At 40.8% G+C, this 18,398-nt stretch overlaps 1 protein-coding gene across 1 annotated transcript in view; it reads left to right on the top strand.

The window, feature by feature from the left end:
* Positions 1–18,398, top strand: part of AFF3 (AF4/FMR2 family, member 3) — a 716,335-nt gene that overhangs the window by 431,760 nt on the left and 266,177 nt on the right. The window contains 1 exon segment of the mRNA XM_011969671.1: positions 8,554–8,634. Coding sequence (XP_011825061.1) covers positions 8,554–8,634 — 81 coding nt within the window.

Raw genomic sequence — 18,398 nt, forward strand, 5'->3', positions numbered from 1 at the left:
TAGCAGGAATGATAAATTTTACCTTTGCTTATATTTTAAATCATTACGAGAAATGAGGTGCAAACGAAATACATTTTTATCAAATTGCATTATCCCACTGACTGCTATTATTTTGTCAGAAATCTGTTTCTATGATAAAACTTAGGGACATTTTCTCCAATAAAAAGTGCAGATCATACTTAGGAATCCTAATAATCTCTTTAAATATCTTTCTGTTTTAGTAATACATAGTTGGCATTAATAAACCTGGCTTCATTATAGGCTACATTTGCATGACGCTTATTCTTTTAATTAAAAAAACTCTTTCCCATATATTCTCTCATCTCAGACTCCCAACAACTAGAGATCAGAGTGAAGTTATATTTCTCATTTTAGAGACAATTCAGAAACTCAGCTTGATGTTAATCAGTGCTGTCTTTTATTGAATGCTTAAATGTGAGGGGAACTATGCTAGTTTCTTTGTATATGTATGTATGTATGATCTCATGTAATCTTTATTATGGACTAAACCATGGGATAGTTATATCCTCATTTCCTCTGGTTCTTCTGAGATACCACAAACTAAGATCTGATTGATCACAAAGTCCACAGCTTGAAATCACAGTAGTTTACTAAGCCTGTGACTTACCTAAGTTCAGGAGGCTAGCAAGTGATAGAAGAGGAAATGGAGATAGTCTATTCGCCCTTGATTTTCCCATGCAATTCTAGTGTGAAATTTTAATGTAATGGATAATCAATCTTGTAAAAGCATTGCACCTCATAAATTACATTTTATTTTGTATATATATTACATAATGTATTTTGTATTCATATTACATTACACATGTGTTAAAATAATCCATATAAATAATTGTTAAGTTTTTGGAAATTCTTACCGACCTGAATGCTTTAAGTAACCATATTTTCTTTACTATTCCTTCAGGTAGTTAGTAGAATTCGTTAGATGGAAAAATCACACAGAAATGCTTAGGTATAATTAAAGCAAAATTAGCAAGCAAGTTTGCGTTGAAATGTGGATGTTCAGTTCAATTCAACAAGTTTATATAGAGCACTTACTATGTAAGATGTTCCAGTCTACACAAAGATAAGTAGATAATATCCCTCTCAGAGGAAATTTATAGTCCTTCTTTAGGCGATTATGTTTAGTAAATCCAAATGCTCTTGAAAGGGATTATTAGAATTCCTATTTGGGGATTAAGTCTAGTAAAACTGAATGCTCTTAAAAGAGATTATTAGGATTCCTAAGTATTGCTTTTATTTTACGCTGGAGAAAGAGCATTCAAAGAGAGAGAAATGGTTGGGTATAGATTGAAGTACATATTCATAAAACTACAACACAAAACAGAATGTAAGAGAAAAAGAAATACGTGCTTTGGAGGAGCATGAGCAGGGAACTGTCCTATTATATTGGCATAGAAGGGAAATCTGCAAAAGCCTCAAGACGTAAATGATGTTTGAGATGAGCCTTAATGGATAAAGAGAGACCCAGATACTTATGAGGAAGGGCATTCACACGTTAAGGGGATGGTGTCAGTAAAAGCAGAGGCTAGTTTTTCTTGTAAGTAGAGTATTTGCAGAGCAATAAAAAGGCATGAAGCCGAACACTGGGACGTTATTGTAGAAGGTCTTGAGTACTAGGGTGAGGCTTCTGAAAGTAAATGCAGTAGAGTGGAAAACAAATGCAGTAGAGTGGACTGGGATAAAGAGTTATCTGGCCAAACCTAGGAACAGAGTGACCTTGGACTAATCAGTTCATCTTTTTGAGCTTTACCTTCCTCTCTGTACTGTGGAGATGGTAATTGTTGCTTTAAAGGTTGGGCATAAGTGACAAAATGCATGGGGAAGTGTTTCGAAAACTAAAACTTAACAGGAGGCGTCATCATCTTCAGAGTCACCATTGCCATCATCATCATCATTGTGATGTGATGATGCATATGAAGTTTTGTTGTTTTTTGTTTGTTTGTTTGTTTGTTTGAGATGGAGTCTCGCTCTGTCACCCAGCCTGGAGTGCAGTGGTGCAATCTCAGCTCAGTGCAACCTCCGCCTCCCAGGTTGAAGCGATTCTCCCGCCTCAGCTGCCCTAGCTGGGACTACAGGCGCACGCCACTACGCCTGGCTAATTTCGTATTTTTAGTAGAAACAGGATTTCACTATGTTGGCCAGGCTGGTCTCCCAACTCCTGACTTCAGGTAATCCTCCCGCCTTGGCCTCCCAAAGTACTGGGATTACAGGCATGAGCCACTGAGCCCAGCCACCTATGAAGATTTTTAGAGCAGTGAAGTTTTTCTGAATTAGGAAAATTCAGTTTGCAGCAGTGTGGAGGGTGGACTGCTAACAGAAGACAGAGAACCAATCAGGATGCTATAAGGGTACTTCAGGTGAAAGATAATGAAGGTGTGATTAGGATGGCAGTTCAGGTAACAGAAAGGAGAGAAAGGTAAACACAGTGCAGAGATTCAGTGCTGAATGTTCAATTCAGTATTTGTTCAGAAACGAAGTGAGCACCCATTCTGCTCCAGGCTCTGTGTTAGGTGCTGGGCCACCAGACAAAAATGACACAGCCTTGAGGGGTTCATCACAGGTCAGAGGGGAGGCACAGATGTATAAACAAGTAACCACAACAGAGGGGAACAAGTGTTCTAATAGAGACCTGTACGTGGGAAATGTGGCACGAAGGAAGGTTAAGTCAGCGGCGGCTTGGTTTGGCCAAAGAAGGCTTCATAGCAAAAGAGGAAATGGAGCTGGGTCTTGACGGATGAGTAAACAACCCAACACAGAGTAGGAGGTTAGGAGGTGCTGCCAGCACGTGCAAACCATGGTATATTCAGAGGATCTCAGCTTGGGAGGCTGGAGTTAGGAGCTGGGTAGAATGTACGAGGTCTTGGATCCACTTAGAGGTAGCCCAGGATATGGTAAGTCCAGCTGCTGCGTGAACTTCAGCAAATCACTTAACCTTTTGATGGTTTAGTTTCCTCATCTATAAAATAAGAAAATAGTGAGTCCTACCTTTCAGGGTGCGTATGAGAATTAAGTAAATCACCTAAAGCGTTTAAAATCATGCATAATATATTTTAAATGCTTAATAAATGAGAATTATTGTTGTTATTATGAGAGAGGGAGTGAAAGAGAAGGAATCTGGGATAACTCCAGGTATGCTGACTTGAAGAGTTAATAGATGTTGCTGCCATTAACCGGGATATAATATACAAGGAGAAGAAAAGTTTGTGTGGTTTGTAAGTTTAGCTTTAAACATGGTGAGTTTGAATCGCTCATGAGCACCCAGGTTGAGAGGCTCAGTAGACATCTAGAGTGGGCACATTAGACCTGGATGTGCTTTTAGGCATCACTAGCATACTAAATGGTTTTTAAAGCCACAGTAGCAAGATCAGCAAGGGAAAGACGGGTAATGAGAGGAAGGCTGAGCACAAAACACCCGAGGAACAGTGAGAGAAAAGTTTCAGCAAAAACGAATGAGTATGAGATCTCCAAGAGTGGAGCTGGGCCAGGAGGACAGCATGGGAGCCAGGGGGGAAGAGAGTCAGGAGGAAATGGGCATTCAAGGACATCCAATGACCTTGACAACAGAAGGACTTATGTAAGGGCTGCTTCTATTGAAAATGGTTACTAAGGTCTTGGAAATATGAAGGTGGGTCATGAGTTCACAGGTATTCGTTTCATTAATCTTAGCTTACACACACACATGCACAATATTATATGGACTCCTATGTGTATAATCTGCAACAAAAAATCTTAAGTCAAAAATAGAAATGGTAGACGAGGATGTCAAAACAGCAAGTATAAAGACTTCTTTGAGAATGTTAACTATCAAGAAAAATAGAGAAATGAAGAGCAGCTGGGGGAGGAATACAGGGTCAGGAAGGGCTGAGGCCTGAGATCATTTGTCAGTCTTAGGGGAAGAAGCCAGTGGAGAAGAAAGATTGACGTTAAAGCAGTACCAGTGGGATACTGATGGAACTAGATCCCCAAGGACAGAGGAACAGACAGACAGAGGGCGCAGGCAGGCATCAGCTTGGAACTCATGCCTTTTCCAGTCAGACCAGAGGGAAGGCAACAGGGTCAGGCATGAACGCCCACAGGTCTGTCCTTGGGAAGCATTTACACTTAAGAGCCTTTGTTTATTCAGTGCCATAGGAGGCAAGGTCACCTGTTGTGAGAAAGCAGGGATCAAAGTGAGGCTCAAGAAAAATCACCAATGTGGAAAGAGTGTCCGAGGAACTCAGAAAAAGAAACGGACTAGGAATGAATGCAAGGACTGCCCAAGCCACATGGCCCAAGCCACCACCAGATTGCGCAATTGCCTTTAAAAACCAAGAGAAAGATAGGAAGGTAGGTAGGGCAGGAGGTGATTTTGGAGGGAGCCATTAGGCTGATTTAAAGGAGTGGAATGGACAAAGAAAGATGCAGCTCATCTTTAGTGAGGATCCAGAACCACCTGGAGAGAGCCTCAAAGGAGAAGGAAAGGAGGGCTCAAGTTTAGAGAGGTCAGTGTCCTACTTCTGTATCCCACCATTGTGCACCGTTACCTTTTCCTAAGGAGCCCAATCACAGAATCAGAGAAGCCAGAATGGGAGCTTGATCCAGAATTGGAGACATGAGGGCTTGATCCAGATGTATATGGACCTACCAGTGATTCTCCCCTTGTGTAGGAGAAACCAGCTAAGATGTTTGCGAGATGGCTGGTGTTGGATGTTAAATTTCAAGAGCAATTTAATATGCCAATTTTTACCTGATGAGAAACAGGGCTTGGAGATTCCCTGGAATGAGCTGGCTCAGAGTCGACTAGGAAAAGCCAAGATTCCGAATCTTCAAGACAAAGTCCAAAGGTCAGAGTTAAAGTCAGGGTTGTGAAGCCAAAAATTTGAGGGAAGCAGAGATGGACTCAAAAGAAGAACATGTCGAGAAGGTGAAGTGAAATGCTTGGGGGTACCCACAGGATTGCCCAGTTGCCTTTAAAAACCAATAGGGGCCGGGTGTAGTGGCTCACGCCTGTAATCCTAGCACTTTGGGAGTCTGAGGCGGGCGGATCACCTGAGGTCAGGAGTTCAAGACCAGTCTGACCAACATGGAGAAACCCCGTCTCTACTAAAAATACAAAATTAGCCAGGTGTGGTGATGCATGCCTGTCATCCCAGCTACTCGGGAGGCTGAGTCAGGAGAATCGCTTGAACCGAGAGGCGGAGGTTGCAATGAGCCAAGATCACACCATTGCACTCCAGCCTGGACAACAAGAGCAAAACTCCGTCTCAAAACAAAACAAAAAAAAACCAATAGGAAGCTATGATGAAGGCAGGGAGGGCAGGAGGCAATTTTGGAGGGAGCCATTAGTCTGATTTAAAAGGGTGGAGTGTACAGAGAAACATGCAGCTCATCTTTAGTGCGTCTTTAGTGAGGGTCCAAAACCACCTGGCGAGAGCTTCAAAGGAGAAGGGGTATTTGCATGAGGTCAGCAAGCTAAGAGAATGTGTCATCTGCCTTCTGTGGAAATTGCTTTTGAGGTTGGGTGGTTACTGGATGGATGAACAGGTGAGTTGGAGGGAAGGAAGAAAGAAATGGAAAGATTGATTACAAGCATAGCTGGAATTAGAGAAGAAAGACTGATGATAGACACAGCCAGAATCGACACCCTAACTTTCAAATTCAGTAGATGCTGAACTGAGCACTTTGTGTACGTAAGACATGGTCATAGTACCTGCCAAGGGTGAGTTTTCAGGAAATGTTCATGCAGGGAACGAGTGGGTGCTCAGGGATGGACCGCAATTAAGATAACAAAGATCAGGAGGACGGTTTCTGCCCTAAAGAATCACAGCTCAGCCAGGCGCGGTGGCTCACGCCTGTAATGCCAGCACTTTGGGAGGCCGAGGCCGGCAGATCACGAGGTCAGGAGATCAAGACCATCTTGGCAAACACGGTGAAACCCTGTCTCTACTAAAAATACAAAAAAATTAGCCGGGTGTGGCGGCGGGCACCTGTAGTCCCAGCTTCTGGGAGGCTGAGGCAGGAGAATGGTGTGAACCTGGGAGGCGGAGCTTGCAGTGAGCTGAGATCGCGCCACTGCACTCCAGCCTGGGCGACAGAGCGAGACTCCGTCCGAAAAAAATAAAAGAATCACAGCTCAATGGTATCTCAAAGTTTGTCTGCTCTTCCACTCTTGGATAAACAGTGTATTAAACAGATTTGAACCTGAAAGTGTCAGTTGTAAGAAGCTGTTGGTCTAGGAAGTGTTCTTTTGAAAGTACTGTTACTCATTTTTTTTTTATGGACTTTTCATTTTTTTTATTCCTGAGTTGCTGGAGAGCACACTGAAATAATAGTTTATCTTTTTGGATTTTCGCTACACTCGGAGACAAATTGCACAAATGTGAGGCATTCTGATACACAGAGGGAGTCTGTATGCAGTTAACATAGACATACCGGGGTGGTATGTGTAAGTCTGATGTTTAATCATGAGTAATTAGTTTGTACTTCGCAATGTTGGCCCCTGAGGATCTTACGGTGTAAACTGTGTAAGCAAAAGAGTGATTGCAAAGGCAGCTATGGAGTGGCTGATTAGCAGTGGGATGAACTCAGGAACACATCAGACAGTCAACAGAAGAGGAAAAGGACGATTGGTTTAATAGTTTGTAATTGATGAGTCATTTCTCTACAAAAGCTTTGAGGCCACTTATAGCCGAAACACGTATCCTCTCCAGTATTGAAAATGGAAGAAGAAAATCAGAAACCTTATAGAGGAGAGATGGCCCTATGGGAGAGCCGAGGTGTAGAAAATCCACTTGTGTCTTCATGACTTTCTTAATTGGGTAGCGACACTCTGGGTAAGAATTCACCAAGTCCTAGACGAGGTGGCCCAACTCTGAGAATGACGAACAGTTCCTTGACTCTATGGACAAATATGCCACTGTGGACACAAACTTGACAGTCCTGCTTCTCAGCCTCCTCAGAGGGAGACCAAGGCACCAGCAGGGCAGAGATGGGAGGAGAGAGGGACGTTTTAAAGGGTCACTGGATCTGCCTTTGCTTTCCTGGGGGAGCGTTGGTAACAGCAGAATGGAGAAGGGACACCTGGAATGCGTATGTGCCTGACCCACCTACGGCCTGTGTCACGTGTCGTGGTGTGGGAGAGATGATATCGGGTCCGTAAATCCTTCCCGCATGGCTTTGAACACACTCGCCCTCCCACGGCTTCCTGTGTGGGTTCTGCATTATCTGAGGTGCTGGGGGAGGTGAATGACCTGAGAAAAGAAGGCGCACGACCGTTCCCAAGAGCTCTTTCGTTCCGAAAGCCTGACAGGATCCCTTTTCAACACCCACCCACCAAAGGGAGGTAAGGAAATGTCCTCACCTCAAGAGAGAGAACTTCTCACTTTTCTGAAAATGGATCGACCACTGCTTCTGTGCTTGCTTAGGTTTGGAAGTGCAGGCAAATCAGGAAATAGGGTTCTGTCGGGCCCAGTGGCTTATGTCTGTATACCCAGCACTTTGGGAGCCCGAGGTGGGCTGATCGCCCGAGGTCAGGAGTTCGAGACCAGCTTGGCCAACATGGTGAAACACTGTCTCTACTGAAAATACAAAAATTAGCCAGGCATAGTGGTGGGCACCTGTAATCCCAGCTACACAGGAGGCTGAGGCAGGAGAATCACTTGAACCTGGGAGGCGGAGGTTGCAGTGAGCCAGATCTCACCACTGCACTCCAGCTTGGGTGACAGAGTGAGACTCCATCTCAAAAAAAAAAAAAAAAAATAAGGTTCAGATCCAATTCGTAAACGCCAAGTTGGTGTCCTGGTCATCAGAAATCAATATAATTCTGTAGTCATTTATTGATTGGAGCTCTTTTCCGGAGATGAAACTGAAGGTGAATACTGGAAGTGAATAAAACAGCCCTTCTTTCCCTCTCCCAAGGCTTAGAGAAAATGTGTCAAAAAGTGTACGAGAAATTATTCCATGTTAAGCTTATGTTGTGTTCTTACTACCATGTTGTAAGACATGACATCATTCTCTCTCTGTATTTCATAGGCATGATTGGTTTTTTCACTCTCTGTGAATGACATTTTTCTGAAGACCACAGTGATGTGTGGGCCTGATTGAGAACTGATACTTTATTTCTAATTGTATAAATAACTCCTCTAATAAAGATCCATAAAGTTAAAAGTACCTTATGCATTCCTTTGGAGACACCCTGTGAATTTTGTGGGATCAAGTCCAAGTCCCCTTCATGTGGCATTTTCCATAGAACTTTTGCTACTAGATTGTCCCTTTACTCGGCGCTTTAAATGAAGTGAAAATAGGACAGCCTTGCAAGCCTTTTTAAGGTATAAAGGGAGCATGGGGAGAGCCAAGGAATCAAGAATTGGTAAAATTAGGAAATGAAATCATAAAAGTGGATTTCACATCTTTTTTTTTAATTCTTTTAGCCTTTGTACATTTCTTACCCCTTCCCTGCCTTATGAAGGCCTGCTTGTACAGCCGCTTTACATATCGCTGATTTTGGATACTGTCTGTATCATAATATTGTTTGTTTTTTCTCCCATGCTTTAGGAGATGACCTGGCTTCCACCACTTTCTGCTATTCAAGCACCTGGCAAAGTGGAACCAACCAAATTTCCATTTGCAAATAAGGTGAGATCTTGCACCCCTCAGGAGGAATATGCTTTACTCCTGCAGGCATTTCTAGTGGGCAGTGGGTTTACCCGTGATTGTCTTTTCTCCTGTAAGTATTCCTGCCAGAGGCACGTGAATCTGATTCTTAACAATTTGCAAGCACATCTGTAATCATTTATGAAAGGGGGAGAATCAAGCCTCCAATCTTACTTACCTACACTTCTCTGCAAAATGTGATACTATTGTAATTATCATTTTATCTAAAAAACATTTGTGAAGTTGAAATGCATCTTATAATCATTTTAAACATTCAATGTGATGTATAAAATTGTATGTCCTGGATTTTTCTGAAAAGCTGTTATTAAATTAATGATGTATCTTAAAATCAATGTCTTAGTGTTGAAGACATGTGGTATTTAATTTCCCTGAATATCTTTTTTAAAGCTTAAGATATTTTCTAGGACTTAAAAAGAGATATCTATATTTTCTCAGGAAAAGCACACCAAAAAATTGGCCACAGAATAAATGACTGTATACATGAGTGTAATAGACTTTCTTTGATTTGAATAACTGACACATACTACATACTTATTATAAAGGATCAAATTATACAAATGGGAAGAGACCAAAATCTCAACATCCCTGGCACTCCAAGCCAGAGATTATTTCCCTACCCAGAGATTACTATCAAGAGTTTATGTGCCATTTCAGTCATTTTCCCTGTGCATTATAGGCACATATATACATGTGCAATTTTTCCAATTCCTAAGTTGTATGGTACTAAAAGTATTTTTTCCAAAAGTTGATTTTTTTCAACAATATGTATCATTGCTAAATATCAATATCACAGCTTTCTGGTTGGGCATGCTGGCTCATTCCTGTAATCCCAGCACTTTGGGAGGCCAAGGCGGGCAGATCACTTGAGGCCAGGAGTTCAAGACTAGCCTGGCCAACATGGTGAAACCCAGTGTCTACTAAAAATACAAAATTAGCCAGGCACGGTGGTGCATGCCTGTAATCCCAGCTACTCGAGAGGCTGAGGCAGGAGAATCACTTGAACCTGAGAGGTGGAGCTAGCAGTGAGCTGAGATTGTGCCACTGCACTCCAGCTTGGGCAACAGATGGAGACTCTGTTTCAAAAACAAACAAACAAAAACAATAAATATCAATATCACCGCTTTCTAAGGTGAATTATGGAAAGAATTGTTCATTGCTGTTATCACAAAGATAAATTCCATTCTAAGAGTTGGTTTTTCTTACAATAAAATGTATTTGAAGACCTTTTCAAGTGAATATATAGAGATTTTCTTCATTCTTCAAAACAGCAACAAAATATTTTGTATGAATTTGCCATACAAAATGAAGTTCCCAGGCTTCTAGCCCTTTCATTCAGTACAAGGGAATTTAGCTGAACAGTTTAGTCAGTATGTACTACCAGTGGCACCCTGCCATCCTTAGAATAAAATGCACAGTGCTTACAATCTTTGTACATAATCTAGCCAAAATAATTCAGACTCAAAATAGAATCATGGACATTTTTGTTGTGTGTAGGTATCATGGTATAAGTACAACTTTTTATCTAATTGGGCACATACAAAAGCATAGTTGGTTGTGACTTTTCCAAACATATTGTACCAGTTTGTTCTGTTTTGTTTCATGTAGATACTTAAGTGCAAGTAATGATTTCTGAGGTCAAATTGAGACTTTAAATCATTAGTACAAAAATTTCATTTTTTAGCTCAATTGAGCTATAATTGACAAAAAAAATGTATATATTTAAGGTAAACAACTTGATGTTTTGATATTGTGAAATAATCACCACAATCAAGCTAATTAATATATCAATAACCTCACATAGTTACCATTTTCTTTTCTTTTTATGGTGATGAGAACATTACCTCCTAGCAAATTTCTAAAGATCTACCCTCATGGTTAACTATAGTCACATTTCTGATACATCGTATATTATTCATATACACACATATGTGTACACACACACAGCGCATAGGCATTGTACTGCATGAACTAAGCCAGACACAGAAAGCCGAATACTATATGTCATTACCTATATGTAGAATCTAAGATACACAGAAGCAGTGAGGAGAATGGCGGTTGCTAGGGGCTGGGGACGGGACAATGGGAGTGTTAGTCAAAGATACAAAGTGTCATTTATGCAAGATAAATAAGTTCTGGAGATCCTCATGCACAGAAACATGACTATAGTTAAAATTTTGTATTTTAAAGACAGAAAATAGGCTGGGCGCAGCTCATGCCTGTAATCCCAGCACTCTGGGAGATGGGCGGATCACCTGAGGTCAGTGTTCGAGACCAGCCTGGCCAACATGGTGAAACCCTGTCTCTACCAAAAATACAAAAATCAGCCAGGTGTGGTGATTCACACTTACAATCCCAGCTACTCGAGAGCCTGAGGCAGGAGGATCGCTTGAACCTGGGAGGTGGAGGTTGCAGCGAGCTGAGATCCTGCCACTGCACTCCAACCTGGGCAACAAGAGCGCAACTACGTGTCAAAAAATAATAATAATAATGAAAATAAGAAGTGTTTTATTTTTCACTCAAAAATACATTATCTATCAGGTAGGGCACAGAAGTTCAAATTTAAATGAAAAGAAAAGTGTCTTATTTAGGACCACTATAGGATTTACATGGAGCTGTTTCATCTCTAGATGTTTTTGCCTTGTCCAAGAAAAAGAATAAGTGATTTTACAAAGTGTAGGAACATTGCAGATTTTAATAATGCCTTTTTTCAAAAAGTTCACTATGAATACTGATAATTTATCTTGTACAAATGAAACAAGACTATGTGAGTTTCCTATTTCTATTATAACAAATTGCCACAAACTTAGTGACTTCAGACAACACTCATTATCTTATACTTCTGGTGGTCAGAAGTCTGAAATCTGTGTCACTGAGCTAAAATCAAGGTGTCAGCAGAGCTGCAATCATACTGCAGGCACCAGGGAAGGATTTATTTTCTTGCTGTTCCCAGTGTCTAGAGGCTCCCCCTGTCCGTGGCTCATGGTTCACATCAGTATGACCTCCACTTACCTCTTCCCCTTCTCACGTCTCCTTCTCGGACTCTCCCGCCTCCTTCTTTCCCTTATAAAGACCCTTGTGATTACATTGGCCCTGCCCGGATGATCTCCCATCTCCAAATCATTAATCACATTTGCAAAGTCTCTTTTTCCATGGGAGGTAACATCCTCACAGGTTCTGGGACTTAGAGCACAGACATCTTTGGGGGTGGCATTATTCTGCCTATAACCAAGAGTGTTACTAATTTTCACACAGAGTACACCTCTTTGAACCTGGATCTCACCAAATTTTATATTCTGACAGCTGGCCCTTGCAGTTCATGAATGAGACAGTTAACCTTTGAGATGTTCACCATTTCTAGTGTGTAGGAGCTGAAACTGTTTTTGGAATTTGAGGTGCAGAATCTCCGAAATGACTAATAAACAATAGAATTGAGCCCTTATTAAGATTGAGGGGGCAATTTGACCTCACCAGAAAAGTCGATTTAACTGTGGGTTCTGAGTTCCCAGTACCACTAAATTAGTTAGCTGAATACTTCCTAGAATTTCCTCATTTTGTCTGGGTATTGAAGGATATCATATATAATAAAGTCAATTTATAATGAACTTGGCTATTTTCTATCCTCTGAGGACTTAATTTGGAGTCGCAATTCCCTAGACAAACACCACCAGACATTTCTGCCTCGTTCTTCAAATCTCAAAAGTAATTGAATTTGGTAAAGAAAAGAATCCATGACTCCTTTAAATTGGCTGCCATTATCGGGCATTTCAACCAAGAGAGAAGAAAATGTATTTGCTTTGCTTTTTTCCTTTCATTTCTGCAGCAATCTCATACATTTTGAAATGCAAATAAAGAAATCAAAATTGTAGGGCATTTACCACCCTCAAGAAAGTGGATGTCCAAAGCTAAGGCCATTTTTCAAGCATTCACGTGGTCATGGATGCTGTGTCTGGTAGGTTCAGACATGGCCTGAAACTTCATTTTTTTCTTTTTTTTTTTTTTTTGAGACAGTTTTTTTTTTTTTTTGAGACAGCCTCTGTCGCCCAGGCTGAAGTGCAGTGGTGTGATCTTGGCTCACTGCAACCTCCGCTTCCCAGATTCAAGCAATTCTCATGCCTCAGCCTCCCTAGTAGCTGGGCTTACAGGCAGCCACAACCACGCCCAACTAATTTTTGTATTTTTAATAGAGACGGGATTTCACCATGTTGGCCAGGCTGATCTCAAACTTCTAACCTCAAGTGATCCGCCTGCCTCAGCCTCCCAAAGTGCTGGGATTACAGACGTGAGCCACCGTGCCTGGCCCTGAAACTGTTTTTGCTGATTGATTTTTAAAGCATTATACAGAAGAATTCTAGCATCTTTACAGAATTGAGACTCCTGTTACCTTTCTCTTCACCTATCACAATGAGAATGAAAGCCAGCAAGTGTGAAGGGAGAGTACTTTGAAGTTGGAAAGTTTGTTATGCATCTCCTTCTTTGGGTTGCTAGTGTGCTTCAAAAACTACCACAAAATTCTGTGCACTAAAACTCCATGTTTAGCATTACCTCAAAATAAGCATTTAAATTAATTGTAAAACAAATTATTTCAACTGTTTGAGCTTTATCAAGTTAAGAGTGAGTGTGAAGGCAGACCCAGCGAAATCAGATGGTAATTTTTCCTACCATAATTAGCTTTCCATGGGGTTCTGGAAATATAAGGAGATATATTTCCATTTCTTGCCTTTTGTAGTTCCAGCAATGTACTGATAGGGTAAGAGAGGTATGAGGGGTGGAGCCATTCCCAAGTGGTTTCAAAAAGCCATTTTTAAGTAATGCCATCACAATAGACTGTCCTGCATCAGAAACATGGCTAAAGAACTTCTGTATTTCATTGACCTAAGGTGCATTTTTTTTTTGTTTACGTTTTAAGATCCCTAAAATCAGGATTTGTTTTATAGTCGATGACATCTTCCAATTAATTGGCAGCAGTTGGTAGTACATGAGATAATGCAGCCTCATACGATTTGGATGGCTTGTTACATTTAATGAAATATGATATTTATCTTAGTATTTCATTGAAGGGTTTTCTCAGATACCAGGATACCTGGTTATTTCTGCCTTCAGCAAGATGATTTGTATAAACTTCGCAGCTAAATACCACATGTAAAGGAGTTTTAGGATTCCCATGTACCAAAAATAGTTTTGGTTTTGGGACTTTAGGATTTAATGATGGAGAAAAATTAATTCCCATCTGTAGATATTCTTCCAGGTATCGGGAGTAGCTTTCCATCTATGCACTTGACCCCCAGAATGACACACATCTGTTGAGCAACGCTAACAAAATCAAAAGCAGCAGATTAACCTTGAAAATGTCCTGATACGGGATGACAGGCAACCTTTTTATACTTTCCTGTTCTGCTAAATTTTCTTCAATGAATAGGTGTTACACAGCCATCCTTGGGTCAAGAAAGTAATAAAGGTAGCCTTCCTCATATGAGACTTGTTATCAAATTGTATACTTTAAATATGTGCAGTTTGTGTTCTGTCACATACTTCTTTAAAACAAAAGTCATTGTTGAAAAAATAATTACTGTAATGGAAGTGTGACACAGTGTAGCAAAAACATTAGAGTCAAGAAGATTTCAAAGCACAGGGTAACCCTTGAGTTTACCTGTGCAGCGCCTCGAAGGAAGAATGAAGTTTGCCAGGCAGGAAACAGAAGGCAGCAGGATGAGCATTCAAGGGGGAGGGGATCAGAACAGGATACACAGCTGGAAGTACTGGGAGTGACAGTCACCACATCACTTTCAGCCCTGGGTTCTAATGATTTGTACACATGTCACCTCCACTCCTAACTTGCTGGACTCACTTCTGTAACCCTTAAAAAGCTTAGTAGAGAATCTTGCAGGCCTAGTAGAGTGCTCCCAGAGGAGGACAATACCAATGCACAGATGGGGCTGGACCTCCCCAGGCACCTACCTACAGAAGACATTTGCAAAGGGAGAGAAGGCGGGTGAGACAGAAGCTACACATATGTGGGTCTCTGGATGGGGTGGCAGGAGACACAAAAATGGAAAGAACTTCAGTGTGCGGTCCCTTTGGAGAAAGGAGCTTTGCTCTCCCTCTGTTCTGGACCCAGCCTTGCTCTGGCTCCATGAAGAGTGAAGGATCTGCATAGCCTGTGGGGCCCCCCGGGGTTCTGTAGCTGGCTGGGAAGGACAGTCCTCCTTCAAAAGCAGCAGCCCCAGGACCTGAGGTTTGCCAGCAGACACCTTATCAGGGTGTCTGATAAGAGGACCTAAAAGGTAGGAGTGGCCTGGTAAGGTAGCTGACCCCTCCACAAGCAGGCTGGCCAAATGCCGGTAAGAATGCTAATATGACGTTTGTACCCACAGCATGGCACCGTTTAGAACACTGAGGTTATAGCCATTACTTTTGCGTTCACAGTTGTTTCAGTGTACCACCAAGAAAACATCAGCAGGCAACGTGAGAGTATATATTAGGGACAAAGTCTTTGATTTTATTCTCGCCTCTCCTGCACAAGACTTCCACAGAGATTTTTTTTTATAGCAGTTACTTCCACCGTTTTGAAGTCTCTCTTCACTCCCTATCGCACAAAACAGAAAGAATAACGGTTATTAATTACACAGGTGTTTTAGTTAGAATTTAAAGTTTACTATCTATGAGATACATGATCTTACGGTTTGTCATCCTAATTCAGGTCATCTGTAAGCTCATCTCTGGTTCTTTGCTGAAGAGTCGGTGATCAACAGTCATCCTGTGGGTTTTAGGACACACCAAGAAATTAAAAATTTTAGGTGGGCATGGTGGCACGCGCCTGTAGTACCAGCTACGAAGGCAGGAGGATCGCTTGAGCCTAGGAGTTTGAGGCTGCAGTGAGCCATGATCGTGCCACTTCGCTCCAAACTGGGTAACAGAATGAGGCCCTGTCTCTAAAAAATAAATAAAATATGCCGGGCGCAGTGGCTCATGCCTGTGATCCCAGTACTTTGGGAGGCCGAGGCAGGTGGATCACCTGAGGCCAAGAGTTCGAGACCCGCCTGGCCGACGTGGCAAAACCCCATCTCTCCTAAAAATTCAAAAAATTAGCAGGGTCTGGTGGCGGGCGCCTGTAATCCCAGCTACGCGGGAGGCTGAGGCAAGAGAATTGCTTGAACCTGGGAGGCGGAGGCTGCAGTTAACTGAGATCACGCCATTGCACTCCAGCTTGGGCAACAAGAGCGAAACTCCATCTCTAAATAAATAAATCGATAAATAAATAAAATAATTCTATTTTGTGTTAACGGTCTTAGAAAAAATTCTGTTCTTTTTTTTCTTTTTTTTTTTTTTAAATGAACTTAATGCTGGAAACTATGTCAATTACCATTCTTGTCCATTTGATGGTGTGTGAGTAATTCCCCTCCCTAGTACAGATGCCTCCAAATGGCCCAGATCTACAGACAGCACAGAGGAGTTAACTAAATGGGACTCACAGTATTTTTCACATGCCAAAGCTAAAACTAACTCATGTCCAGATATAAACTCTTAAATTCCCTTGAAGAGAAGGAAAACGTACCAATCTACGTGGAGGATTTAATTGTGGATGTCTTCTCAGTGACAGCATCTATCCAAAATAGGCCAAAATCATCCTTACAGATGATATTTTAGTCCATTTCAGGAACGATATTTCATCTTCATATAATAATTTCCAAAAACTGAATCTCAGGGTAAGAGTCGAGCTTGTTCTTTTTCTTCAGATGAATAGTTCATTATTACCATAATTGAAAGAGGTTTATTGGGCATCTGCATATGACTCAGGCTGTTTAATAGAGTGGGAATCCCTTCCCGTCTCCATTTTCCTACCCAGCCTCTGCCCACCAGACTGGCTCATTTTATACCGTTTCAGTAGAATTTCTTTTTAAAGCAGACATTAGTACTTGGATTTGAGTATAACGCAAGTCACATCAAATGACACCCCTTACCCCATAACAACCTATACTCATGGAACAAAATTCTGGTAAAATACGTTAAGCCATGTAATAGAAGTTCATTCAATTTCAATGGATTTTTGTTCCATGTGCTGGAATTTTAAAGGAGTTTTTCTGGATTTTATGTCCTGCTACTTTTTTTTCTTTTTACATTCCTCTTCACTCATTCTTTTATAAGTCTTTCATATTTTAAAGTTTTATTAATTTTAATAGCTTTTGAGGTACAAGTGGTTTTTGGTTACATGGGTAAATTGTATGGCAGTGAAGTCTGAGAGTTTAGTGTACCCAGCACCCAAGTAGTGTACATTGTACCCAGTATGTAGTTTTTATCCCATGTCCCACTCCTATCCTCCCACTTCTGAACCTCCATAGTTCATCATATCACACTGTGTGCCTTTGCATACCCATAGCTTAACTCCCACTTATAAGAACATATGGTGTGTGGTTTATTTTCTATTAAATGAGAATTTTGCAAAGAAAGAGGATGTAAATCCTCAAAACAGATTTTAATATTTTGTTTTAATGCAAGTAAAGTCAAATTCAACCTGAGCAATAGCTAAACTTAAAATACTGTGTAGTACTGGCTTTATCCCACTGCAGATAAGTAGATACCATACTAATCTTTTTATCCACCATTGTGAGATGGACAGCAGTTGATGTTTAATAGAGTGTTACTGGTGGGATGATTGTCAAACCCATCTACAGGAAATGGGTAGAAGGAAGGGTTCATTCAAAGAAAAGTTAGATTAAAAGTCGATATGATAATAGGTCAGTGGCATGAGTATAAGAACCCAAACCATAAGTATCGGGAAGGAAAACGTAGGTTTAAATCTTCGTGACCTTGGATTTGGCAATGGATCTTAGCTATGACACCAAAAGCATGAGCAACAAAGGAAAAATTAGGTAAATTAAACTTTATTGAAAATTTTTAGAATTTTAAATTTAGAAAATTTAGAACTTTTGTGTGTCAAAGAACATTATTGATAAAATGAAAAGATAATTGACAGGATGGGAGAAAATACTGCAAATCATAAATCTGGTAACAGTCTCGTATCCAAACTATATCAAGAACTCATTCAACTCAACAACAGAAAGACAAACCAATTAAAAAATGGCAAAGGATTTGAATAGATAGTTCTCCAAAGATGTGCAAATGACCAACAAACACATGAAAAGATGCTCAGCATCATTAGTTATTAGGGAAATACAAATCAAAACTATGTTGAGATATCACTTCATACACACAAGGATAGCTATAATTTTTTAATGGAAGATAACAAGCCTTGGCAAGGATGTAGATACATTGGAACCCTCAAACATTGTTGGATTGCAAAATGGTTTCACTGCTGTGGAAAATTGCTTGGCAGTTCCTTAAAAAGTTTAACGTAGAGTTATTATATAACCCAGAAATTCTGCTCCTAAGTGTATACACAAAAGGATTGAAAACATGGACTCGAACTAGTGTACATACCTGCATATTCATGGCAGTGCTATTTACAATATCCAAAAGGTAGAAACAGCCCAAATACCTATTAACAGATGAATGGCTAAACACATTGTTGTATTTCCATGCAATGCAATATTATTCAGCCATAAAAAAGAATGAAGTACTGATATATGCTACAGGGTAGATGAACCTCAGAAACGTTATGTGAAGTAAAAGAAGCCAGTCACAAAGGCCACGTATTGCATGATTCCATTTATATGAAATATCCAGAATAGATAAATCCAAGAGACAGATGGAAATTGGTGGTTGTGAGG

This window comes from Mandrillus leucophaeus, unplaced genomic scaffold (assembly GCF_000951045.1).
Source record: "Mandrillus leucophaeus isolate KB7577 unplaced genomic scaffold, Mleu.le_1.0 Scaffold9, whole genome shotgun sequence".
Taxonomy (NCBI): domain Eukaryota; kingdom Metazoa; phylum Chordata; class Mammalia; order Primates; family Cercopithecidae; genus Mandrillus; species Mandrillus leucophaeus.